Source organism: Podarcis gaigeae (assembly GCF_964106915.1).
Source record: "Podarcis gaigeae genome assembly, chromosome: 7".
Taxonomy (NCBI): Eukaryota; Metazoa; Chordata; class Lepidosauria; order Squamata; family Lacertidae; genus Podarcis; species Podarcis gaigeae.
In genome coordinates, this window is record NC_139683.1 from 48,139,681 (window position 1) to 48,167,284 (window position 27,604).

Genomic DNA, 27,604 nt, shown 5'->3' on the forward strand with positions numbered 1-27,604 from the left:
ACGTCAAAGTGCAAGTAGATAAATAGGTACCGCTCTGGCAGGAAGATAAACAGTGTTTCCGTGAGCTGCTCTGGTTTGCCAGAAGCGGCTTAGTCATGCTGGCCACATGACCCGGAAGCTGTACGCCAGCTCCCTCGGCCAATAAAGTGAGATGAGCGCCGCAACCCCAGAGTCAGCCACGACTGGACCTAATGGTCCTAATGGACCTAATTTACAACATTGTCCCATATGGGAATGATTCTCTGAGGGAAACTGTGTGTATCACTTGACCTCACATTGTGGATTGGGCCATTTCAAACAAAGCATCATGACCCTGCTCAAAAAAGAGGGGCTTTAGTGGCATGGAATGGCTAAAATTGGCCAAACACTGCAATAAGTAGTCACCACTTGCATATTAATCACTTGTACAAGAATACTGAAAATAAAATTAGCAATCTGAACACATGCAGATCACACTGAGTTTCGAGAAGCCAATGGAAGACACACACACACACAGTGTTAAGTGCAACTTAAACACTAAAAAAAACCCCCACAAAAACCTCTTTACAGAATTTTGGGGACCATTAAACTTGCTATGTGCAAATAAAGCATTCAAGGAAAATAAAACTAACAGTGCATTTGTAAGGTGTGCCGACAATACAAAATTATCCAAGCTTAATTATCCGAAGGATTGTTTAATTGAAGATACAGCTGGCGCTCCCAGAAAGTAGTTGAAGAACCGATTGTTATTGTATAAATGCTAACCACTATACAAAAGAATCCAAATTAGCTGTAAGCAATCATGAATGCTATTAATGTCAGAAACAGTATCTTTCCATGTATTTCATACATCATATGATACAAATTTAAGAACCCTTTGCTTACCACTGCTATTTGGACTATTCAAGAGCTTACATAGATACAATATCAGTTTTGTATGATGCACTCTCCTTCCCTGGAGGGCTTTCAGCAGAGGTTTATACATCTGTCATGTATAAACTAGTTGAGATTCCTGCATTACAGGGGATTGGACTAGAAAACCCTCAGGGTCCTTTACAACTACAATTTTATGGTTCTATGTTCTAATGTGGATTAGAATCCCCATTTCACCAATGAATGTATATGAATAGGGAGGGTGACCTATCACACCCTATAGCCATCTAGGTATAAAGGGACAGATAATAGGTTTTACAGTATATGACCAGAACACTTGGTCTTTGGTAAAGAGTTTCCTACATATAAAATGAAGACTTCAGTTGCGATATAAAATGTTCTAAATCATTCTGCTTACTTTACCACTGCTACCCAGGTAAAACAGGAGGTTATCAGGTTCAGTTGTTTTAACATTTAATGTTAATGTATTATAGTTTGTAGACCGTATCTGGGGCTGATAAGCACGAATGCAGTCTCTTTCTGCAGACACAGCGACTTTAATCTGAAAAAAGAGAAGAAGAAAAAAGGCAAGGTTGGTATATACATTGTACATGTCTTCAGAAATGGTCTGTCAAATTTAAAATTGTTTAGACTTGCCTCAGCCAATTAGTTTCTAGGATTGTGTCGTATTTATAGTATTAATCATCATCACCACCATCAATAATGGTGTTGTTATTAAATAATAAATAATATTAATTAAATTTTAATTTTAATGATGCAACTTTGAGGCTTTATGGAGTGCAGGGCATTTATATATAGAAAAGCAACAAAGAGTAAGAGACACAGACAGACCGATGGACAGACAGACAAACTGACAAAGAACCATTTTTGTTACGTTCTGATCCAGGAATTCTAAACATAAATGGGACACCTGTTCACTGTGATCTAAGAAATTTGCTAAAGTTCTGTTTTGCCACTGTAGGGTCAAATATTTTACCACAGCTTGGTAAGGAACCAGGTAAAATTGTTGTAGGGGTCAGTTCTGCCAGCTAGTATGTCAACTGGCTATCTATGAACTACAGCACAAGGAGCAATAAGTTGACAAATGTTAATGTAACTTCACATAAAGGGTATTTCTCTAGAAATTCTGATAGATTAAGAAAACAAAGAACTCAACATTACTAATAAGAACTACTATGGGTACAAGCTACAGAACTCCTCATGCCCTGTAAAGCTTTTCGAATTCTTTTTTCCTAACCAGTAATTTGATGCACTGCATAATAAATCACCTTTAAAACTGCAGGGAGTTCATACATAGGCGTAATGTTGTTGAAAGAAAGAAATCAAAAGTGCTACTGGATATTCCATGAGACCCTGAATTGTGGCCTGTGTCTTCATATTGCAACACACACACATACACTATTGATTCGGGCATGTGCGTAGCATTGAAGCTTAGTAGCATTTCCCCCTCCTAGAACATGTAGAATAAGCTGCTTACAGAGGCGGCCTGTTTACGGGCTTGACTGATGAGCTCTTTAATTTCCGAGATGTTTCTGCTGAGGTTCTCTTCCAGCACTTTCAGAGGCTTCAGCCTACCAAACAGGAGGCCGGCCTGGATTTCAACTTCATTCACTTTTCTTTCAGCTGACGCTGCTACCAAAAAAAAAGAAGCTGAGGTTTTGAAACAGGGTGCTATTGCTTGAATTTAGGAGAAAACTGAAGATTTTGTTGCGTTCAAGTGAAAAAATATACACTGGTACAAAATGCATATGTAATGGCCAGTTTAAAGCATTTCTTATAATTATGGCCTATTAATTTAGGATTGCAATTCAGAAATGCATACTTGTAATGGGAAAAGTATTTAGCAAATCTCATCTGCACGCTTTCAAGAGAAGTAGTATAAACTAGCTTTAATGTAAATAAAGATAAGGAATACTTAGGTTTAAAAATTAACTCCCCTCTCACATGCAGGGACATTTCTAGGGAGCAATGAAGCAGCAAACCTACCAGCTTTTGATGAGTCGATTATAAGTTCATTGGTTTTCCGCAATGTCTCATTAACCTTAGACAATGTGAATGAAGTGTTCAGGAACTTCTCACTAAAAACCCCAGTGTGCCTTAAACCATTAAGAGCAGTTGTATTAGCAGACACAGCCAGCTCTCTTACAGCGAGAATATTTTCACTGGTATCTGAAACATATGATCAACATAAGTAGATTACCTACTTGCATTTGGGGCAGAAAACTCAGGCTCTGGGTCTTAGCTACCAGTTTTTGGGTATGTAGGGGGTTGGACTACATGACCCTCAGGGTCCCTCCCAACTCCATGATTCTATGATGTGAGAGATAAGCAAACAAGATCCCTTAACAGACTTGTTTGTCTCTTTACAATAAAGCAGCCATGTAGAGTTGAGAGATTAATATTTTCCCCATGCAGTTTCCCCAACTTAAACTGCACCCACATCCCCAACAAAGCTGCTAGTTTCCTATGGGTGCAAACACACAGGTACACACAGCAGAAGATAAATATTTTAACTTATTAACATCAAGGAATTGTTATGATTTAAGTAGTCATCAAGTCAATTACCTCCACTGCATTAACATTTAAATGTAGGTTTCCTTTAGTCAACAGATGTTACATTTCGATGCACCTTAATGTCCTGAATGGTAAAATGGGTTGGTTTTTAATCTTAAGAGAGACGTTGGCTCACTGAACAGTATTAAGTTAATTGGGCCATCAAAAGCAGACTCAGCATCTTCTAGTAGAAAAAAATTCAGACACTGTCTACTGCAAATGGACTCGACAAGCAGTAGATGCTAAAAGTCTGTTCTTTTCCATTAAAAAATATTCTACATTCCAAGCTATTATTATCTTAAACTAGGTAAAGTCCCTTGCTTGTTTAAAAATGTAACAGAAAAGCTATTATAAAGTTTAATTAGGTTGTTTGTATTATTAAGAAATATTATTTATAACAACACAATAGAGCTATTCTTTTTCCTTCTCTTTCTTTTCTTTTTTACTTATGCGAAGTTCTAAAGTTTTTAAGGCTTTTCCTAAGCCTTTTAAGGCTCTTCTTTTCATTACTGTTTCACCAGCATGGTTTCAATGAATTCAATTAAAATCTTCATTACAGCTTAAAGGTTGCAAAGGTTGTGATTTTTTTTGTTTCACAGCTCCTGTGTCTTTACAGATGAATACCAGGCCGGATGTCAATGCCTTAACCGTTGCCTGGCCTAAATATGGAGCAACGAAGAGTAAAGGCTGCCTGTTGAAATTTTCTTCCTCTGCATGTGGCATAGTCATAGGAACCCTTCCAGGAAAAAGAAAATGTCTATCATATATGGTACATATCCAAGAAACTGATACAGAATGAAGACCTTTTCTTCTTACATGCCACTGTCGCTTCCTCTGTTTTCAGCATTCTCAAAACGTAAAGGTATTGCTGAACTTTCCAATTAATGATGACCAGTGGTGCTGCTCAAGTTAAATATACTTGCCTTGTGTAATGAAGAGAAAGTCAAGATGGATTTCACTTACCATTTGGCAATGCAGTCAGTTGCAACAGTGAGCCATTAAACTGCTTAGCAAATCCACTAGCTTTCTCTTTAAGTTTTTCCACTTTTATGTTCATCTCATTTAATCCAGACGAAAGCCCTATGGAGGAATAAACACTTGTAATCCTGACATAGTTGGCTGCTTCCAAGGTTATCAAACACAATGCATAGGTGCAAGGCAAGTCCAGTTGTCTAATAGTCTTCCTGTCCATCTCCCTCAACATTCATCCCAAATCAGACCCCGTAGTAGAGACCACAGTATGGTAATGAGAGTTGATGTACTGTAAAAGTATGTTAGGAAAAGAAAAGGCTTTATATAGCACAAGTGAGCCAAACTGCATGCTGCAAGAGAACACACACAGCAAACATCCTGTCAAAATTCTTCCCTATTGCCAAGTATGCTGCCAGAGGGGCAATGTGGAAGTGGTTCAGGCTCATAACATGTTTCTTAAATGTTTATACTCCATGCTAATATACAGTATGTATCAGTTTTATTCTACCATTCCTGAAAGGAATTCAGGCACATGATTATGCCCATTCCATTTGATGTTCAGAACAACCTGTGAGGTAGGATGGTTGCTGGTCCAAGGTCACTTTGCAGCATTCACGGCTGAGTGCAGATCTCTTCAATATCCAAATCCAACACACAGTTATGGTGATCTAATTCTGATTAAATTAATGGCTGCTTTGCTCTCAAGTAAGACATAAATCATAATACAGTAAGCCCAGAACTTATGCAGCCCAGAACTTTTGCAGTAAGCCCAGAACTTATGCAGTTCTAGAGAGCTCAAGCCAAATTCATGTATAGTCAAAACACATTGGGATCGATGGTGGGTGGGATTGCCAAAGTCTTTTTTCCTGGACACTGCCCTCTCTCCCCCCCCACACCTTTTGAAAAAAATATTTTTTTGCTGAGCGTGTAAATATGAATGTGCACAAGCTAAATGTGCATAAGTTGCAGGTTCACTGTACTAAAGCTGTACACAGGAGATCTCCCCTGACCAATCAGGACTTTCCAACACAGGTATCTGCTTACAGCAGAGTTTTGCATTCAGCATCCTTCTTGGGAACCAATTTCCCGCAAGACTTGTTCATCTTAGGTGACAACATTTTCCCACCCAACTGTGAATAAATAATTTTCTGGTTCCTCTTAAGACTGTGTACACATGTACAGTGCTTGAATAACAAACACGCTGTGGATTCACACTCACCCCTTTTGCAAACAGATGTGCAAACTTTCAAAATGAGGTGAGCAACCAACCATCTGCCAACTTTGCAGATGGATGATTCTGACAGTTTTGAAGCCATTCCCTTCTCCACCACCAGCAAGCTGATTGCTAGGCCCTTACATCAGTTATAAAGCCCTCCTCACCGGCCCCCTGACCAAAACAAAGAGCTTTTTTCAATGCAAAAAGGCTTGCACGAAAGGGACAAAAATTGATGGTAGATTTGCAGCCAAGTACAGTGGTGCCTCGCAAGACGAAATTAATTCGTTCCGCAAGTCTTTTCGTCTTGCGAGTTTTTCGTCTTGCGAAGCACGGTTTCCCATAGGAATGCATTAAAAATCAATTAATGCGTTCCTATGGAAACCGCCTTCAGACCAGGTCCGGGGACAGTCTGTCCCCCGACCTCTTCTGAAGGCCGGCGGGGGGCGAAAGTCTTTGCTTCCCCCCCGCCTGCCTTCCCGGGAGAGCGGAGAAACGCAGAGTCCAGGACCTCTTCCGAAGGCGGGCAGGGGGCAAAAGACTTTGTCCCCCCTGCCTGCCTTTCCGGGGGCTTTTAAATCGCCCCGGGACTGTCCCGGGGCGATTTAAAAGCCTCCGGACACCTTTTGAAGGCAGGCGGGGGGGAGCAAAGACTTTTGCCCCCCGCCCGCCTTCAGAAGAGGTCCAGGACCTCTTCCGAAGGCGGGCGGGGGGCAAACGTCTTTGGCCCCCCTGCCTGCCTTCCCGGGGGCTTTTAAATCGCCCCGGGACTGTCCCGGGGCGATTTAAAAGCCTCCGGACAGCTTTTGAAAGCAGGCGGGGGGGAGCAAAGACTTTTGCCCCCCGCCCGCCTTCGGAAGAGGTCCTGGACCTCTTCTGAAGGCGGGCAGGGGGCAAAAGTCTTTGCTCCCCCCCCCCCCCGCCTGCCTTCAAAAGCCATCCGGGATAGCGGGAAACGCTTCCCTGCTATCCCGGACTGCTTTTAAAATGCTGGCGGTGGGGAGCAAAGCCTTTCGGCCCCCGCCGGCCTTCCTGGACCTCTTCTGAAGGCCAGAGGGGGGGGGAAAGGCTTTGCTCCCCACCGCTAGCATTTAAAAGAGGTCCCCGGAGATTTCCCTATGGGCTTTCTTCTTGCGAAGCAAGCCCATAGGGAAATTCGTTTTGCGAAGCGCCTCCAAAATGGAAAACCCTTTCGTCTAGCGGGTTTTTTGTCTTGCGAGGCGTTCGTCTTGCGGGGCACCACTGTACATGTGTCACTGGGAGAGGAAATGAAGAAAACCCCCACACTGACTTCCAGTAGGATGGCTTCCATAGCTGGAGGTGATGTGGGATATAAATAATATATCTATAAAAGTCTGTATACATACATACACATCACCTGGGAAAGGGAGTAATGCAAAGGGTCAGCATTTTGTCAACGTCTGTTAATTGCTGCTGGAAAGTTTAAAAAAAAATCTCTCTTTTTAAAGGGAGTGGGTGTAATTGGACTTACTCCACTTGTTTTAATAATGACCATCAGTATAGCAGTCAACATTTCATAAGCTATCCATATTTTATACTTACCTTCATACTTCTTGTGCAAACTTTTTGCCTCAGTCAAAAACTTGGAGCCAAGCTGGAGAATGTTTTTTCCAGTAGTATTAAAAGTTTCTTTTGGCTTAAAATAATCAAGTAAGGAAACATTGTTATACATGAACAAATTTGTGAAAAGTATTATTTATAATATATGAAAAGCCTTACAATACATTTTTTTGGGGGGGAAGTATTAATTGTCAATGTATGGCCAGAATTTAAAGGAATACATTCTTATGTTTACATATTATTCTGGTTTATGGTCCTCAATCCTAAGATTAGTCCTGCAAAGCATTTATTTCTTAGAAAGTGATGTAACAACAGTATCAGCAACAACAAAATATTACTATACTGGATAGTGGAATAAAATGTGTAGAAATGGAGCATTGTGAACATATCCAGTATTTAAATGCAGTACTACCTTCCTAGGCATCCTAGATTTGACAGTTAGGCTGAAATCCTATGCCATTGGAAGTAAATCCAATTGAACTTAGCAGAACTTGCTTCTGAGTATACAGCACAATCCTATGGATATTTACTTGTGAATAAGTCACACTATGTTCAGTGCTGCTTATTCCCAGTTTGCACAGCACTACACTCTAACTCAGATTATTGTTATTTTTTAATCTTTTAAGTAATTTCATAATGTGAAAAAATAATTGATCAAGAATGCCGATTACTGTTACCAATCCAAAGTCATTCACATTCTCTTTTATGAGAATGGGTTGTGACCATGAACTAACAAATCAAACAATTACATCCAAGCTCAAATTTGCCTTTGATTTTACCTTAGGCATGTTGGGGAGATCATATTTTTTATTTGAGGGCTAGCAATATGGTACATAGTTAAAGCTATGGTTTTCGTAGTAGTGGTGTATGGAAGTGAGAGCTAGACCATAAAGAAGGCTGATCGCCGAAGAATTGATGCTTTTGAATTATAGTGCTGGAGGAAACTCTTGAGAGTCCCATGGACTGCAAGAAGATCAAACCTGAAGGAAATCAACCCTGAGTGCTCACTGGAAGGACAGATCCTGAAGCTGAGGCTCCAATACTTTGATCACTTCATAAGAAGAGAAGATTCCCTGGAAAAGCCCCTGATGTTGGGAAAGATTGAGGGCACAAGGAGAAGGGGGCGACAGAGGACAAGATGGTTGGACAGTGTTCTCGAAGATACGAACATGAGTTTGACCAAACTGCGGCAGGCAGTGGAAGACAGGAGCGCCTGGCGTGCTCTGGTCCATGGGGTCACGAAGAGTAGGACACAACTAAATGACTAAACAACAACAATATGGTACATATTCTGGTTCTAGGTCAAGGGTGCTCAGCCTCCAGATGTTGGGCTACAGCTTCCATCAGACCCAGTCTGCATGGCCAATGATGAAAACTGTAGTCCAACAACATCTGGAGAGCCAAAGGTCCCTCAGCCCCATTCTAGAGAGTGAAACTTGGATTTAAGTAAGAATGCAGTGTGCTTCAGTTCTCAAAGCAGCACTTACCACATCTGTTATAATCCTGTAGGCATCTCCTGCTAGATTCGCTGCACTTTCAACCAAACTTTTAATGGTGGAGAACGCAGAGACAGCATTTGTTGCATTCAAGGACACATTTCGAACATTCAAGAGACCACTGCGGTAGGAAGGAAAAATCGTAACTTTTTCATGTAACATTTAAGCCAATTAAAACATTGCACAATGCGGGGACATACCATATTTTGGAAACCGTTAAATAGCTTGACTATTGCACTTTAAACAAAGAAATAATTTTCATGAAGTGAAAAACATTATAGTGTTGCTTAAACTTTGGCAGTACATTCCCCTAATACCCAAGGCAGCCACACAAACTGAGCTTCCCTTTGCACTTTACCTTTCATTTAGTTTACTTACTTTGTTCAGATTCCTCAACCAGTCATTTAAATCCTAGTTCCTACATCCTTGCCTTCCTTGTCCATCCTATAGAGTAACTAAAAGCTTAAAATGCTGGCTAAACTCCAATGGCAAAACTCAAAAGGGCATCAAGATAAGCAGGCCTATTGGGGTGACTTTATTGGTAAAGGCAGTAATATAGCCAACTCTACGCTTCAGTTCATGATGCACTCACCTGTCTAGTGCACGAGCAACTCTCTGTAACTCAGCTGCATGTTCTTCCGCTCTGTAAACCAAATCCACAGCCCCTCGAGTGGACATCTGCATGACCAAGTCATCCACATGCTGCCTTAGTTTGCCATTCCATAGGACCAGTCCATCCCGGTGGATTTCTAGACTCTGAATATGCAAAATTAGTTATTGCTGAGTCATGGATAATTCACTTTAACAAATGATGACTCAAGTGTACAGTAACTTACAGATGTAGAGTTAATTACATCTTTAGCAAGTGCAGCAGCTGCATCCACCTGTACTTTGCCTTCTCTGGTCAGCATAACAGAGAGTTCCTTCTTTTCTTGAACATTCAGCTTTGTTTGCTGTGGCATAAATGCAACGGTGGGGAAATTTAATACTTGGTAACAGCAGTAATTATAGAATACGTATATCTGACATTCTATACTTAAAAGGACAACAAAAGGTTAAAAGTTGCCTTTCTCACTAATCTTAACATCAATCCATTTTTAAAGCAAATTTCCCTTAAAAGTTACTTCATAATTTCTCTTGTAAAATCAAATGGCATATATTGCCAGTTTCCTTACAGTGTATTCCTTGAGGTTGCTGTTAATAAGAAAAAGCAGCCGCATGGTTTCATTTGTGTTAGTTGTAGCCTCGTTCACAAGATCCTTGGCTTCCTGAAGTCTGGTGCTGTGGTTTGATAATATACGTTTTGCAGATTTTTGTAAGTTCTTAAATTCCTGCTGTGGTCTCTCATACTCTTTCTGGATTCGTAGCAACAAGCGTTCTGCAGCTCTAATAAATGTGGAAAGGACACTCAGTTACATAAGCTTTCTTAAAAGTAGAACAGATCACAAGTTGTAGAAAGGTACAGTCCATTGATAAATAGTCATTTTGGTGGGCAGGGTGAAAAAAAGACACACCCACACCCAAAAAATGTGTGTAGTTTCCTATCACTGTGAATTATCACATACACTAGGCACACAGAATTCTCTCACTCTCCTTCACATACTCTAGATGAATTCTCACACACCAGTGAGACAAGCAGGCACATCCCCAGCATTCCCAGAGAACTCCAGCATTGGGCTGGATCTGGCTGCATAGATCACTCTGCAAGCTCCTAAGAAAGGTAAGGTAAAGGTAAAGGACCCCAGGACAGTTAAAGTCCAGTGAAAGGAGACTATGAGGTTGTGGTGCTCATCTCGCTTTCAGGCCGAGGGAGCCGATGTTTGTCCACAGACAGCTTTCCGGGTCATGTGGCCAGCATTACTAAACCGCTTCTGGCACAACAGAACACCATGATGGAAGCCAGAGCGCACAGAAACACCGTTTACCTTCCCATCACAGTGGTACCTACCTATTTATCTACTTGCACTGACGTGCTTTTGAACTACTAGGTTGGCAGGAGCTAACCCCATCACAGGGATTCAAACCGCCGACTATCTGATTGGCAATCCCACAGTTTAGACCATAGTTTAGACCACAGCGCCACCTGCTTTTTAGAGAAAGCTTCTCTAAAGAGCAGGCAGAGGGATTTTCAGAGATAAAGTCTCTACCTGCTACTTAAATAAATTATTTTATAACTACCATGTGCGACTGCCAGAAATGTTGTAAAAATCAGGCTATTTTGTAGCAAGGAGTGGCTCATCCAGTGTGGTAGAGCTGCAGCAACAGGATCCTGGCAATGGCATTACCATGGAGGGAGGTGGTGGAAGTGAGGTCAGGGATGCATAGATCCACTACTGGAGCCAGTCTGGTGTGCTCATCAGTACACCAACACAGTCTGACCTCATTGCCCCTTCTTCCCTCTTAGGCTTGCAAGCAGCAGCAATGCCAGTCCAGTGGCTATTGTTGTGGTTTTACTGAGCTCTTGGCATCTTCCTGTGTATCACTTTAAAAATATTACTGAATGCTTCCAAAACACAGTTCTTCAAATTTATTTTTAAAATGAAATAAGGTTCACTTATTTTCCAGCACTGATTCCTTTCCCAAGTTTCAAATTCAATTCCTTGCTTATAGTAGTAATAGATTAAAATAAGAGTTTCTGATTTTCTCATCAACATTATCTAGCTCATGGACCATGGAACTGTTCTATAAATGTAAGTTACATTTATTGTTTGATAGATATAGATAGAAATTGTGGCTTTGTTTAAAGCACAGCACAAAATCAAATCATTTTATGCATTAAAAAAACACACACATTTATCTAGCTTGATTCAAACCTCCTAAAGTCATCACATATTAAGCTTCCATTTAAATTAATATATTGACACACTTCGGAGCCTACTGCCTGCAATTTCCTCTTTTAAAAACATTTTAGATATACTTTTCTATATGTTCATTGCATATGTTAATAGAAGCATGATCAGAAACACCAGTTGGCTTACTTTAACTCAAGATTACTGTCTTGGTACATCTGCTTGAAATATCTTCCACGCATTACATCCAACATGACGGGGATCTCATCTTCCAGTTCTTGAAATGTCCTGTTTGACAAAGGGAAATCCATACCTAATGTTTCATTAAGGGACGCTGCCACTTCCCCAAGTACTAGATGGAAGAAAAAGGAAGTTACAAAAGAAGAATTGTTTTAGTACATTGTACAAATGCACCCAATATATTTTATGTTTATAAATGATTTTCACAAATAATATTTGCATTTAAGAAACATAATTACTATAGCCTGCCATCAAGAATTTTACCTTTAACAGTTGCCTGTAATGTGTCGATAAATATAGCCAATTCTCGACTCTTGTTCAAGGTCCTTTCCGCAGCATCATGGAGAAGCCCTCCTCTTTCTAATATCCTAGTTAGCTAGCATAAAAGCAAATTGTGATTTTATTTCAGTTGCTGTTAGAATAGTGGCTTCAATGGCTGAGCCAAAGAATGAAGAGCGTATCTCGAATTCATACTGACTCATACAGGAAACTAACATTACTTTATGAAATGTATTTATTTGATTTTTTTCCAGATTAACTGGTTTCTATTAACCAGATCTTGCAGGAAGAATAAAAGGATCAGCAAAAGCCAATCATATATCCAAGAGAATTATCAACATGTCATTACTGCTGGTCATAGTAAATCCTGATAGAATCAAATGATCAATTATTTCAAATATTTAGTGCTATAATTTAGAGAGGGCATAGCTGGTAATGAAAAGATCCCAAATCTATGAGGGAAAACCTATAGTAATGGCAAAGCAGTTTAGTATTTTCTGGGTAAAAAAATATCTACGGTTAGAATCCTAATCCCCTCATTCTTGCCGCTGGAGGGGTTTATGATGCAGTGGATGTTTCTGTCTTCTGGCCTCCACAAACTTCTGATGGAGGCTCCACTGAAGCACCTGCCATGGCTGCATTAAGCGCAGCAGATGTGACCTGCTGTTTGTCCTGTTTCTGGCAGCTGTAGCTAGTGTAGGGCCCTAAAATGGGATGTTACACGGTGGAGAAGTGACAGAACAGAGCCAGTCATAGACCCATTGGATCCAAGGCCATACCATTCCTCAGCATAGCTGTCAACTTTCCCCCTTTTTAAAGGGAAATTCCCTTATTCTGAATAGGATTCCTCACAAGAAAAGGGAAAAGTTGACAGCTATGTTCCTCAGAGAGGCACCCAACCTGGACTCTGCGGCTATGCTAATCTGGATGACAAAAACCACACACACACAAACACACACCACACCTTCTGCTTTAGTTAGTGGGCCAGTAGGGCTTCAAACAGTGGTTGATCTGATACTGCTCCACCCACCTGATCTTAACCAGGACTTAGGACTGCTCTGCCCAGCTGCCACTTGTACCCATAGTCTAGCAGACCCAATTCGCTGTAGTGACTTTGATTTATAAACCAACCTAAGTAAATCCCATGGGAAACTTCTGTAGATCATTTTGAAATAAGTCTATTGAAATATCTTTGGGAATAAACAAGCAAGACTCCTACCTCTCTGTGCAGCTGGTCTGTATCACCTGAAAGGCTTACAAGATGGTCATTCATTATTTCTGTTGAGGAGGTTGGTTCTTTCTTAGTCCAAAAAGACTCCTAGAAGAAAAAAAGAATATTATGTACTCAAATATATTCAGCTCAGTGTTCACGACTAGGAATGATAAACAAAGAATATGTATCTACTGGCCATGAATTTTAATGTAGATAACTACCTTAATAGCGCTTATGTTCTATTAATGCTTCCAGAGCACTCCAAAATGCCTATATAGTTCCAAAACCTTCTTGATAAACAAAAGTAAAAATGACTATATGAGTAGCTAACCCAACACAGAAGCTAAGAAACACCTTACATACCTTTAAATGCTTTGTGGCATTTTCCAAGTCTGCAAGTATCCCATAGGGCACCAGGACAGGGCCAGTAAGGTTTACCAAAAGCATGGCTTCATCTAGTTTGTCCAAATCATTTAATAACAATCCTGTGCAGTCGTCATCACAAGCTGAAGAAACCATTTCAAAAAAATATTAAGTTTTAGTTGAATACGCAAAACTGGATAGCACCGAACAAGTAAGTTCCACTCATTCCAACAGAGTTTATTTCTGAGCAAGGAATGCAGTCTTATGTAATCATAGTATTTACATGCAGTATCAACAAACACCACCCCATGTCTACAGGAAATCCTTGTTCTTTTCTGGACCACCATATGCATCGACGGAGCATGCCTGAGCCCACTCCACCCCCTTCTAGCGCCCCACCCCTTTTCATGACATCTTTATGATGTTTGGAGAATACTTCTGGGTTTGGTGCTGTGAACGCTTGTGTGATCACTCATTGTTCAGGTGCGCCTAAATTGGAAGTTGCCCATATTATTAACACATCAAAGCAAAAAAGAAAGAAAGGGGACACTTACCAACACATTCATTTTCCACGAGAATGTGCCTTGATTCACACTCATCACACAACTGCCCTGTTACACCTTGTTTGCAGATGCATTGCCCAGAGATATGATCACAATTATTGTGAACAGAACCATTTGGGTTGCACTGACACTGCTGACAGTAGCCACCAGGTGCTTTAGGATTGCCATAATAACCTGGAGAACACCTAGAGGGAAACAGAGGTTCATTTATTTATATGGTTTATTTTGTTTCTTCAGTTTTCAACACACACCATTCATCAACACACAATCCCACGGTGGGTTGCAACCTATAACAATGCAATACAATTTAACAGCAACATGCAATGCTGATGTTAAAACACCATATAAAATGCTTAAAAATATATCACCATGACTGCAGGAGGGCCCTCGCTCAACGACAGGCCATATTACTATATCAGACTCCAGCAAAAGCTTGGGAAAAGAGATGTGATTTTTAGCTGGCGCCAAAAAGCAAGTAACATTGGCACAAAACATCTCTCAGGGGGAGGGGCATCCCATAGTCAGGGCATCACCACAAAGAAGGTCCTAACTCATATCATTGAGCAATATTATCTCACCTGGTAACTACACCGTGAAAATCTTAACACATGGACAGAGCCATTAACTCAAGTCCCAAGTTGTCTGAGGACTTTATAAGTTACCACAGATACTTTTAATTTGGTTCAGAGGCACCCAGTGCAGATCCTACAGAACGGGCAATCTACCCAATTTCTGGAACTCAAAGCTGCCAACCCACAGTGGAAGCTTCTTGGTGGTTCTGCGTATCTCTCACCTTTCACAGTATTGCCCTTCATATCCAGTAATGCAAGCATTGCAGTAGAAATCACTCACACCTTTCATAATGCATGTGGAACTAAAGCTGTGAGAAAGAAATAAAAAGAACAAGTTATTCTTTCTAAAATATTGCTATTTTAGAATAATATTGCTATGAATTCTTTCTAAAATTCATATATACCCACTGTTACGGCTAAAATCTGGGTGCAAGGCTGCTCTGCCACCCAGCTCATCGGACTAAGTCCGTGGGTCCCTGCGGAGGAAAATGAGCTCAGCCATAGACAGGAGCAAACTGCAGAAGATCCAAGTTTATTGCGCAACAGGTTCAAGGCGAGATTGAACAGTGAGAAAGGGGTGACATGAGTTTTTGAAACTCCCCCCATGTCCCAGAATACAGTGCAAAACACGTCATGAATACATTAAAGAGAGGTTTGGTTACACAGAATACATCATGAATATATTAAAGGGAGGTTGGGTTACACAGATTAACATATGGAGGAGGGGGGGAATATGCAGAGTCGGAGATATGCGCAGATAAACACTTCATGAGTATTGGGGATGAGAAGACAATGGTCCAGTCTGCCACCTGACCATAGGCGCCGACTCCATGGGGCCTGAGGGGGCCCGAGCCCCCTCAAAAATTCGTTTGGGGGGGCTCTGCCCCCCCAATAATTTAAGAAAATTATTACTGTAAATTTCGCTCTATAACACGCAGATTTTTTCTCCTAAAAAGTAAGGGGAAATGTCTGTGCGTGTTATTGAGCGAATGTTGGTCCCTGGAGCAGGAGCGCAGGGGCAAAAATAAGGCAAAAATAAGATCAGGCGGTCGGGCGGAGGGAAGGTGGAAGCTGCCGCTTTCCTGCATTCTGCCTCAGGGTCTTACTGCCCTCCCTCTTCTGTTGCTGCGTTTGCTCAAACTCAACAAAGAGCAGGGAATCCCCTGCCCTCCTGGCAAGCAAAGGGTTAAGGAAAGGATCGAGTCCTTCCTTCTAATTCTTTCCTAGTCACACTGCGTGCAGGCTCCAGCCCACCACCTCCTCCTCTCCGTGCTCTAGGGACTCGCAGGTGGGGGAGAGAGAGAGAGGGCTGGCTTGGGGGGGGGACTTTTGCCTTCCTTTCCTCCCCCCCACCCCGTTAAACTCCTCCCCTGCATTCTTAGCCAGCTGCTTCTCCTCACACCCCTCTTGTGCTTCTTGTCCCTTCTGTGTTTTTCCTTCCCTCCCCATTTAAAACGTGGTGACAAAGCACGGATCCACATGGATCCTCAGGATTTTTGCATTGGGTCACCCCAAATTCACCATCAGATCACATTACATGTCCATGGCTACAGTCTGTACCAAAAAAATCACGCACCCACTGTTGCCTGGGGCTGCAATGGTGCAAAAACGTGGTTACAAAGCATGGATCCACAGGATCTTTGCACTGGGTCACCCCAAATTCACCATCAGATAACATAGCATGTCCACGGCTACAGCCTGCACCAAAAAAATCACGCACCCACTGTGGCCTAGGGTCACAGTGGTGCAAAAACGTGGTTACAAAGCACGGATCCACATGGATCCTCAGGATTTTTGCATTGGGTCACCCCAAATTCACCATCAGATCACATAGCATGTTCATGGCTACATCTTGCACCAAAAAAATCACGCACCCACTGTTGCTTAGGGTCACAGTGGTGCAAAAACGTGGTTACAAAGCACGGATCCACATGGATCCTCAGGATCTTTGCATTGGGTCACCCCAAATTCACCATCAGATCACATAGCATGTCCATGGCTACATCTTGCACCAAAAAAATCACGCACCCACTGTTGCCTAGGGTCACAGTGGTGCAAAAACATGGATCCTCAGGATTTTTGCATTGGGCTACTCCAAACTCACTGTCAGATATTAAAAATCTTTATAAAATAGAGAATTAAATACATACAGAATGTTAAATTTTCAGTTTTGAAATATTAGTACTAGTTTAGTACTGTATTTCTATATTACTATAGTTCTGTATTAGTTATTTTCAAATACTTAAATATTTTTAGGGTGTAAGACCCAATTAAAGCCCGTTATTTACATACAGTATTACAGTATTTACATACAGTATTAGGCATACTGTATTAACTTTATTAACTGTATTAAAGCATTAACTTTGAGATATTATTTTTATTTAATGAACCCTCAGCCTTATTCAAAGTAAGCTTAAATTAGCTATTTCACTTATTAATCAAAGTGCTATTACTGTGCGACAGCAATATTTTATGTTTTATTCTTTTAATGATAGCTTAGGATTTATTTAAATATCATTTCAGTCTTTTCAGAGCTATATATTCACTGCTCTGTAATAGTCTATAAGCATAATTGTTACTGTAAATTAAATTAGCTTTTTACGAAAATACCATGCGTGTTTATGTTTTGTTTCTTTTTTCAAAGCCAAAAAGTGTTTCAGGCTTGTCGAGTTTCCCGGAGTGTGGAGTTATAGAGAGTCGAGTTTTCAGGGTTCTAATGTTGATCATATGACTCTAAAATACTTTTTAAAAACTTTAAAACTCACTAATTTTCATCTAAAATTTAGAAAACTTCCCGGGGCAGGACCCTGGTATGGGCCCCCCCAATATTTTTTATAAGTCGGCGCCCCTGCACCTGACATTGCCTGGAGGAAAGGCTGATCAGAGCGATTTGACAGGATTAGGGTCTTGACACCTTGCTTGAGGGATTATAGATTTTAGTCCCTTTTGACATTGACAATTGGGAATAAATGGATATATTGTAGCGAAGAAGAAGGTAAAGAAGACATGCCCCTCCCTTTCCGTATCACCCACAAAAAAACCTATTCACACAGGAATGTGTGTTTCTACTTGTTGGTATGCAATGGAGGGTGAAAGTAACCATCTTGTGGGGGGCAAGGATTTCTGCTTGTACAATGAGACTTCCTCCTCAATCCGTTCTGTGGGTTCCTCCAACCCTCCAGAGAAGATTGGGGGAGGGGGAGGGGCACATGATGCAGAAATCCAAGCCTCCCTTTCTCTGATGGTATAGCTGCTTATTGCTGCATTGAATGCACACCACTGATTGTATGAACCAGCTCTCAGTTGGATATAGGGTGCTTCCAAATGGATGTGTATTGTGGAATCAGCACTCCCCATGCGGACGAGTTTTTGCAGTTCCACAAGGCACCGCTGACATTAAAATATCAGTCCATGTTTTTACCATTATATCCAAACTACCCTTTCTGGTGGAAACCTGGTAAACTAAAAAGGTAAAGGAAATGAAAAAAGAAAAGAAAACCTGCAGCCAACAATCCATTTATGATATTTCAGCGATCCTTTTGCTGTAGCGAGCTTCTGTATGGAAGCACCCATAGACACAATTCACAAAGAATATTCAGTGGAAAGCTACAGCTCTGGATTAGCCATTTCATCATCTATCACCATTACTTTTCAAGCTACCCACACTGACCCTGATAATGGAATCTCTTAGCTCAGGGATTTAAAAACAAACCAACAGATAAATAAAAAATTCCTAGAAATACAGCCTCTACCTTGCTACAGTACTACCTGGAAACAGTAAGTATAACAATAGTAATTATTAAAAACATCAAAGTTAATTTTTAGTTACCTCCCTGGGCTCATTCTTGGACATGCACACAGAGAACAATCATTGACAGATCCAATCACCTTGCCGTAATAGCCTGGAGCACAAACACTGCATTGGTCACCAGCTGTATTATCTCTGCAGTCCTAGCAGGCAAAATCAGGAAGTTTAAGATGAAAGCAGAAAATTCAACGGAGAACATTTAACTTTGATGAGAAAAGAAAAGAGGCTGAAATCTAGAAAAACAGCAAGGTATAAGGAACAGAACATTCCATCTCAGGCCCTAATATCTCTGCAAGAGAGGAACAAGTATGCCCCCACTTTGCCAAAGGTATTCCAAAATACAGTCCCAATACCTCCCAAGTCCCTCAAGCCAATTCAAGTCACCCCTACTCGTGACTAGCCCATGTTAATTTTTATAAACTGTAATTAAAGCTATTTTTTGTTAACGCTGCAATACTAAAACACTGAATTAAGAGGGCCTTACTTTATCAGTGAAGTTTAATTTGTTAAGCACAACCATTACACTGCCAACCCCATCCTCCATTGCTGCAAAAATGGGTGTGTGTGTTAAATTGTTCCTTGTTGTTGTTCCTTACAGACCTTAAGTAAACGCTTAAATGAAATAAAAACATGCCTCTGATTACCTACCGATTAATCCAAAGCAGTGTGCAGCTTCCGTCGAAATGTATACTATCCAAGTGTAAAAAAATACTTCACATTTTCAATTTGGGAACTAAATAGGATTTTCATGAACTTCCATTCTTTGAAATTTTCTCTCCCCCCCCCCCGAGTTGTTAATTTATTGATACTGTGAAAAAATCCAGCCTAGCCCTAGTAAGTCCACATACCAAACACTTTCCTGTTTCTTGGTTGCAAACATCACTGTGGTTGTTGCATCTGCATGGCACGCAAGGTGGGATGAATGAGGGGAAGGCTTTAAGGTTTGCAGACTTGTCCACATACTGTTTCTCTCTGTAGTATCCTTGTGCACAGTCCTACATTGTAAAAGAGTTGAACATGCTTTTAAACGGCAACTGAACTTTTGCTTGTACAGAAGATATTTTAAGAGGCCCCAGCAAGTAACATACCTGGCATGAGAGGCCGGCATAACCTTCAGGGCATATGCATTTCTCAATGAGATGAGCCACTTCCTTACTCAAGGGCATCTCGTCAGCTTTCATAGCAATTTCCAGAGAGACATTTGAGATTCTAAGAGATAATTACATAAAACAAAAAAAAAGAAAATTAAAAATGATGCAGTGATGTTCATTTAGGAAACAGAACCTGCAATTTGACTGTTTACTAGGGGTGTGCTTCAAAATCACAAAGTTTGGTTTGGAGCCCAGTTCAGTGCTTTTAAAAACAGCCTGCCTTAGGTATTGCCATTTATATCTTGACTATGCAAGTAATCTCTCAAATATGCACTAATAATCTGAGTCCTACTAATTTAACCCTTAGTGTTTCACCAAACACAAGCAGTTTCCCACATGCACTGGGACATTACCAGTTTTCCACTTCAAGAAGCTGTACTGAAGGCTTGTTCTGTAAGGTACCATGACTTTCAGGGTTTTTTGAGTAAAGTGGCCCTTGAGTATCACTCATATCAAGACAACATGCTTACTACCTTACTCACATTTTATCAAAGTTAAGAGCCCCTAGGTAGAGTAGTTAGCAGAGGTTTACCTGCTTTGTTGTAATCCTTGACCATACGATGCCTTTATCAAGATGTACTCAACATTGCTCAGCACTGACATGAAGTCAGAATGTGAAACAGACTCATCAGACACCGAATTAAAGTATTTCCAGGCACTCTAAAGAAAAATAAATAAATTTGCATCACTTGCGAACACCCAGTGTTACAATGTTGCTTGATGGTATTAGTTTTGGATTGAAAGAGGAGAGCAACAAGGCACTTCCACAACCAATGAATCGGGTTCCAGGCAGAAGCCAAAACACTTAAGCTCTTAAATTGTCTTCACGTGCACTCTGCTATGGCAGGGGAATGGTGACAGACTGTGCGAGCAACATAAAAAAATTACACTGTAGCCCACCCCTATGTTGCAATATTGTGCTATGCCTGAAATTGAAAATCATAGTTTGTTGCTGGTTGACCTTGGCTCATGTCAACCATGGCTCAGTGTTACTCGTGAACCAAGCCTATATCTTCAAATAGATAGATTCTTTATTGTCATTACACAAGTGCAACATTGCACAAGTGCAACGAAATTGGATAGATGGTGCACAACCCAGTCTGGAGAGGTACTAAAACAGCCCAAATGCAGTGTGCACCAAGCAAAATCTCTGCATTGTTGCTGCTATCTGTTTTCATCCATAGTATCTATAATGTTTGCAAACAAAGCCTTGATCTAGGATTAACATGTTTCCACAATATGTGTGGAATTTAACAGGCATCTAAGACTCCTTTCCAGATCTATATGAAAAGACATTACATCTTGCTTGAGCAAAATGGTCCCGAGACAAATGTTTAGGGAGTTCCAAAGTAGTACAGAAACAAGAAAAAGACTTTCTTGAAGGCAAAGCCTCTAATTCATCAAATTGAAATGTTTTAAACTCACCTCTATCATTTCTATTTCTTCATCTTGTCTTACTCCATTCTCTGGAGCAGGAATTTCCACATAGATGACTTGTTTACTGGTGCGACCCCCTTTCATTAAGATTTGCGGTTCAAGGTTTGAGGTTCCAATGCCATCCAAAGCATAAAAAGCTACTGAGTATTTCAATTTTCCACCATATGCCATGAGCTGTTTGGATGATAAATTATTACACTTTTATTTTCTTTGATAATTTAAACTGAAATCTAGACCAGGAGGAGGAAATAGCTTAATTGAAACTCAGCAGCAAGCCATATGCTCCTCATCCTTAGTCTGATATCGAAGTATTCCGATATTGAGACTACCTTTATTCAGATGATTCTTCACATCTTGGAATTTAATGGAAACTTTGCAAGAGCTGAGATTTCAAAATGAAAGCAAAATACATCACAACACAGATTTTCTGGAAATGAATTTAAATAAAGTTTGGGAATGTTGATATTGCCAGTACACAGGTCCTTGCAAGACCTTGACTGTGTTAACAAAAAAAAAAAGAGCACAGGTTGATCAAAGCCAGAATCTTCTTTTCAGCAGCAGCCAACCACAAGCTCTTCAGGAAGCTCTTAAACAGGGCATGAAGTTAATAGTTTTCTTCCACTATGGCTCCCCAATAGCTGGTATTCTGGGGTATATTACCTTATAACACATAGAGGTTCCATTGGACAATCAAAGTAAACATTGGTAAGGATCACAGTTGTAAATTTGCCTAATTTCCTTTAAAAGTCATCTAAAATAGTGGCCAACACCACATTGTGTAGCACTGAATTCCATAAACAATGGTAAGTAAGTGCTATATGAAAAAGTCCTTTCACTCAGTTCTATTATTCTGCAAGCAGGCTCAAATCTAGCACAGAATCTAAATATGCAACAGAATCTAAATATGCTACAGAAAATAATTTTGTTTTGACATGCATTTAGAAATAAGAAGTGAATGAATATTAAAATTATGCACACTGATTTTTTAAAATATATATTTACTTTTGTTTCTCTTCAAAGTTCTCAGAAGGTGGCAGTCCTTCTAATGTCCCCACCCCCAGAATATATAGAAACATAGTCAAATCCAGATTTATTCATAGTTAGAGCGGAGCCATTGAAATCAATGGGCCCTAAGGGGGTTACATCAGTCACAACTATCTCAACGGGAGTACTCAAAGAATGTCTAGGTCCGACTCTAAAAATAACTCATATGCTTACCTGGTCTCCCTGGAACTGATCCGGCAATTTCCAGTAAAAAGGTTCTGTAGTCAAGTGTTGTCGGACTGCTTTGACATCCATTAAGATATCAGGGAACTGGGAAAATACACCTTCACTGGTTCCAGTGAGGTTACTGTGAGAAACCACATACAGAACAGTCTGCTGCAGAGACAGGGTGACCTGAAATGCCAAATAGGTCATACCTCTTTGTAAAATGCACTATATCGTTTCTAGCTAAGCAAGATTTCAAATGATCTGTTTTCAAGTAAATAAAGCATACACATTATAACTTTGAAATTTTGAAGGAAATTTATTTTTTCAAAAAATGTGTTATATTCCTATATTTCTATGAAGTAGTTTCATAAAGCTGAATGGCAGTATATGGATGCATCACTGGCTTTCGCATGTATAGTTCACAGGTCATGTCAAAGCAAGGCAGTGAGGGAGAAGCAGCCACAGCAGCAGAGGAATAAAAGGTAGCGAAGACCTTCTTTGCATGATTATCATGGTGTGGCAGAGCTTTAAGATTGTACTACGGCCCTAGGATTACTAGAGCTCAATCTAATCCAAACTTCATTGACAGGGAGATGTATACAAATGCAAGTAATATTTTATTTGTTTATTACAAACTTTTGTATCCCACCCGCCAATCAAATTATCTCCAAGACTGTTTACAACAGATACAAATCAACTAACCCATCTGCTGCTATCTGGATGTCCTATAAAGGTGACAATGGCACATGGCCTTAAAGCCTCTTCTCAGCTCTCGGCTGTTCTTGCAGTCACTGGGATCAAATACGAGATCAAGCTGCGTGCAGATCAAATTATGACAAGACAAGGTTCAAATGCAACCGAAAACCAGGCACAGAGGGTGAAACTGCTTTACTCACTGGAACTCTCACATGGTCTTCTACTTCTGAACACGACTCCGACATCCCAGAGCAAAAGCATGAGATGCATCCCAAAGCATTGGTGGCATGAAGAGCAAACGTCCCAGGTTTGCATTCACTGCAATGCAATCCAATCACATTCTCCTGACAAAGAAATAGATTGTTAACACCAGTAGGGCTTGAACACTGGACTGAACAGTTTCAGCTCATACGTCTCCAGTTATTTACACAACTCATTTTGCCATCTAGAGAACTTATTTAGTATGGAGTGGCTTGTGGCATGACTGGAGTAAAAGTTCTAGCCCACACAGTGTGTCAGGGCAAGTAGTTGCTCCCATACTGCTTGCTACTCTTAACTGCTTGATCAACACACAAACCGTGAGCATGCCTGGTTTCATCCGAGTCCTAATCCTGCTCTTGACTATAGCTATATATCATACCCATGGACCACATGAACCTCCAGCACAGACACATGAGGAGGTTGTGAAAAGCAGCAGTGGTGTTCTCACAGGGGTAGTGATGTGTTCACGAGGGCAAGGAAGGGGTGGGGCAAAGTGGCAGCAAGCTCTGAGTTTGCCAGCAGTATTGTCCTGCAGGTGCGTGAGCACTTTGGACACACAACTGAACACCTATGAAAAGCTGACACAGCCAACCCAGAGCTCCTCCAATGCCTTGCGCAATCCTTGCCCTGACAAATTATTCACTGTTCCACCTATTGTATACCATGTATGGCTGAAGCTAATACAGGTTGCCTTATTTCTGTTTCTAAACCATAGTTTTTATTTTGTCCTGAATGCTGCTTGACGTCCTAATTCAATGTTCTAACACCCAATTTTGGTCTAAACTCTTTCCTACAAGGTAAATGTTTTGCATGTCCAGTCTGAAGGTTACACATTTGTTTTGCTCCTATATAAATTTAAACCTGGCTCCCCCCCCCCCAGAAAACACTAGTTGATGTCTGTGGAAGTGACTATTATTGTATTACAGGCAAAGAAAAACACACAAAGAAAAATAAGAAGCAGGCAAAGATTTAATGCTACCTTGCAGACACATGCACCAGTCTCCTCTTCACAGTTGCAGATTCCTTGATTTTGATCACACATGTCTACTTTGCTGCCCCGCAAGTCACAATCACAAGGAATGCAATCTGGGTAGTCTCTATACCCCAAAGCACAGATAGCACAGCTGTCTCCTCCGTATCCATTCTTACATTGACATTGAGCAGTCAGCTGGTCACACTGGAGACTGACTGAACCTATATCACTGCAATTGCAGGCCTTAGAAGAAAACAGGACAAGAGATATGTGAATCTTGCAAAGGTCATGAAGTTCAGAAACTATAAACTTTTGACAGACATTAAAACTTGCCAGCAATTTTCTGTAGAGGAAAGTCCAACTTTAGAAATTGAATACTTTACCCAACATTCTCAAAAGATTTATCATCTGACCCCTAAATTACTGCATTTTTCGCCCTATAGGGCGCACCGGCCCAATGGGTGCACCTAGTTTTTTTGGGGGGGAATAAAGGGGGGGAAATTATTTTTTTCCCCCAGGCGCTTCCCCCGCCCAAGCCCCCAGAACAGGCTGCTATCTGCAAGCCTAGGGAGCCCGGCGGGAACTCCTGCGGGGCTCCCCAGGCTTGCGGATATCTGCCCGAAGTCCGGGGCGCGCTGCTCAGCGCACCCCAGGCTTCGGGATGCAGGCTGCTATCCGCAAGCCTAGGGAGCCCGGTGGGAACTCCCACCGGGCTCCCAAGGCTTGCGGATAGCTTCCTGAAGCCTGGAGAGCGAGAGGGGATGGTGCGCATCAACCCCTCTCGCTCTCCAGGCTTCAGCAAAAGCCTGCATTCGCCCCATAGGACGCACACACATTTCCCCTTCATTTTTGGAGAGGAAAAAGTGCTATATTTCCCCTAAGTAGATAATTTCGGTTTGCAGGTGACCATTAAACAACTAGAATTGATCCAATACAAGCCATCACCATTACAATACCTTAAAAAAAATAACCCATCTAAACAACAATTACTTGGCCATGAAGCAAGGAAAAGGAGGCAGAAGACTCTCACAACACCCCATATGTGGGACTCCCTAGCTCAGCAAGTTAAATCATCTTCCTCTTTATCAATGTTCCACCAACATCTTAAGATAAGCTTTAAAAAAGCTTTGATACTATTGCTGTTTAGCTGTATTAATTTATATTATTTTTATTAGCTGAACTGCTGCTCTTCTCTTAAAAAAATATCTGGAAATGGTAGTTTAGAAAAGGTTCTGATCATACTTTGTGAAAGATCCCTGGTTCTCCTCGCATAATTGCCACTTCCATAGTCCTCTGGACAGAGGAAAGGGTGTTAAATCTTACATCTGTATAGATAATCCCTTGACACGGTATTAATGGGTTCTTTTCACCTAATGAAGAGCTTATTGAAGTCATAGCTCACTGGTTTACAGTTTGCATACTGCATCTAATTCCTTATTATACCTTCTTTGTCTACCACTTACAATGTGCTTGTCACATTTTTCCCCTTTACTTGCAGCTATAAGCTCCTAGCATGACGTCAAATCTGAGCGTTCCCATGTGAAAATATGGAACTAGTCAAATTGTTCTAGAGCCACGCAACCTTGTTTTAGCTTCTTCTTCTTCATTTAAAAAAACACATTGTTATGATAAAGGTGATCTCCCTTGGTGGACAAATTCTAGCTTTCTGCTTCATACTGGCTCCTTAGAAATAGACTGCTTAGGCTTCAGGTTATAAATATTTTGAGAATATAGAATATATAGAATCCAAGGATGTATGAGCCAATTTTTAATTAATGAATTGCTGAATGGTATTTCTTTCTCCACAGCCAGAAAAAGACTCAAACTCAGGGAAATTCCTTGTCCTCTCAAAGACAATGTATCTTTCTAGTAACAATTTAAGTCATCCACCCAATATGGCTCTCATTAGTGAAGATGGATTGATTAAGTGAAAGAAACTGTTATATATTGTGGAATTCTTACAGATGTTTACCTTGATTCATGGTTAAATGACATAAACCTCATTTATTATGATGATTATGTCAATAAAGGGGATATATATTGTTCTACATACATCAAAACATAGGGCAGGAAGAAGAAAAAGTTTCTTTTTACCAGCATTAGCAAAAGCTAATATAGCAGAAGCTGACCTAATTTGTAGTGTTTAAATACCACAAATTCAATGTGCTATCTTGTGAAGTATTTTTTAAAGCTTTGTTTTTTAAAAGTTTCCTAAGAAGCACAACGTTACCTTGCACCCATTCTCTGGATCAAGACCCCAGAAGTTCTCCTCACATAGTTCACATTTTTCTCCTTCCGTATGAGGGGGGCAGATGCATCTTCCAGAATCTCCATCACAAACATCATGCGTATGAGCACAATTGCAAGCTACAGGAAGAAGACAGGGAGCAAGTAACCCATTTTGTCAGTGCTAGTAGAGTAATAGCAGTGCTAGTAGACTAACAGCAGTGCTAGTAGCAGTGCTGTAGCATCAGGTCCATCTCTGCCTTAGGTGGGCTCCACCTGTGAGTTTACTCATAAGGAAGGAAGTAGCTCATAAACGATTCCTATACAGTCCTTTCCAATGTCTGAATTCCAATGTCTGAATTGGAATGTACACTGGTATCATCCAAGGTACACTGTTGTGTCTTAGGTGTAACCAGTGCTTTTTTTCTCTTTAAAAAGGGTACTCTCATTTTCCTACTCATATTGAAATACTGCCCCTAAATGAGGCCAAACTTAAGAGTCACAAAATGTTTAGGGGTATGCGTACCCCTGTGCCCCGCCCCAGAAAAAAGTACTGGGTATATCCGTTTAACATCTCATTTGGTTGCTCAAAATTCTTAACAGATTGAGTCAACGGTAAAAGCAAGATTATTACCAACGCACCTCCTATAATCCCCACACCAAATGGCAAAAGGGCAAATTGGCACAGGAACCATTTTCATAAGCCCAAATCCTTATTCCAATAGTTGGAATTAATTGGATTCCCATTGCAGGCAAAACTTGATGAGAAATGCTTTGATATCACTCTGCTGACCAGGCTTTACAAATAAATAAATGCTAAAGAGGCTCACAACTTATGTTTCCCATGGTGCAGCACAAAGCATTTTGTTAAAAGAAAATTCGTAAGAGTTTAAGAAACTGCCATGACCAGATTATGGGCTATAATTTACGTGTGCAGCCACCATCCCGGAATGCATAAAAGCCATGAGCGCAACGATCACACTTCTCCCCAGCCACTCCTGGCACACAGAGACATTGTCCTTCATCATTACAGTCCTCAGCAGTTGAGCCAGCTTTACTGCAGTTGCAGGGACGGCAGCCAAGTCCGCTACTTAGGCCGTAATATCCAAGCTGTCACAGAGAAAAGAAAAGTG

At 40.8% G+C, this 27,604-nt stretch overlaps 1 protein-coding gene across 1 annotated transcript in view; it reads right to left on the bottom strand.

Annotated features, from left to right (window-relative positions):
• Positions 1-27,604, bottom strand: part of LAMA1 (laminin subunit alpha 1) — an 89,687-nt gene that overhangs the window by 17,082 nt on the left and 45,001 nt on the right. The window contains exons 21-45 of the mRNA XM_083748297.1: positions 27,401-27,581; positions 26,476-26,612; positions 24,252-24,488; positions 23,212-23,355; positions 22,322-22,501; positions 21,092-21,277; positions 20,199-20,326; positions 19,604-19,724; positions 19,364-19,510; positions 18,537-18,658; positions 14,929-15,015; positions 14,127-14,320; positions 13,573-13,715; positions 13,216-13,314; positions 11,982-12,093; positions 11,667-11,829; positions 9,864-10,074; positions 9,525-9,641; positions 9,281-9,444; positions 8,680-8,809; positions 7,175-7,268; positions 4,390-4,506; positions 2,860-3,042; positions 2,351-2,505; positions 1,271-1,414 (exon numbers count right to left, since the gene is read on the bottom strand). Of these exons, the coding sequence (XP_083604423.1) occupies positions 1,271-1,414; positions 2,351-2,505; positions 2,860-3,042; positions 4,390-4,506; positions 7,175-7,268; positions 8,680-8,809; positions 9,281-9,444; positions 9,525-9,641; positions 9,864-10,074; positions 11,667-11,829; positions 11,982-12,093; positions 13,216-13,314; positions 13,573-13,715; positions 14,127-14,320; positions 14,929-15,015; positions 18,537-18,658; positions 19,364-19,510; positions 19,604-19,724; positions 20,199-20,326; positions 21,092-21,277; positions 22,322-22,501; positions 23,212-23,355; positions 24,252-24,488; positions 26,476-26,612; positions 27,401-27,581 (3,696 nt within the window). The remainder of the gene's footprint in view (positions 1-1,270; positions 1,415-2,350; positions 2,506-2,859; positions 3,043-4,389; positions 4,507-7,174; positions 7,269-8,679; positions 8,810-9,280; positions 9,445-9,524; positions 9,642-9,863; positions 10,075-11,666; positions 11,830-11,981; positions 12,094-13,215; positions 13,315-13,572; positions 13,716-14,126; positions 14,321-14,928; positions 15,016-18,536; positions 18,659-19,363; positions 19,511-19,603; positions 19,725-20,198; positions 20,327-21,091; positions 21,278-22,321; positions 22,502-23,211; positions 23,356-24,251; positions 24,489-26,475; positions 26,613-27,400; positions 27,582-27,604) is intronic.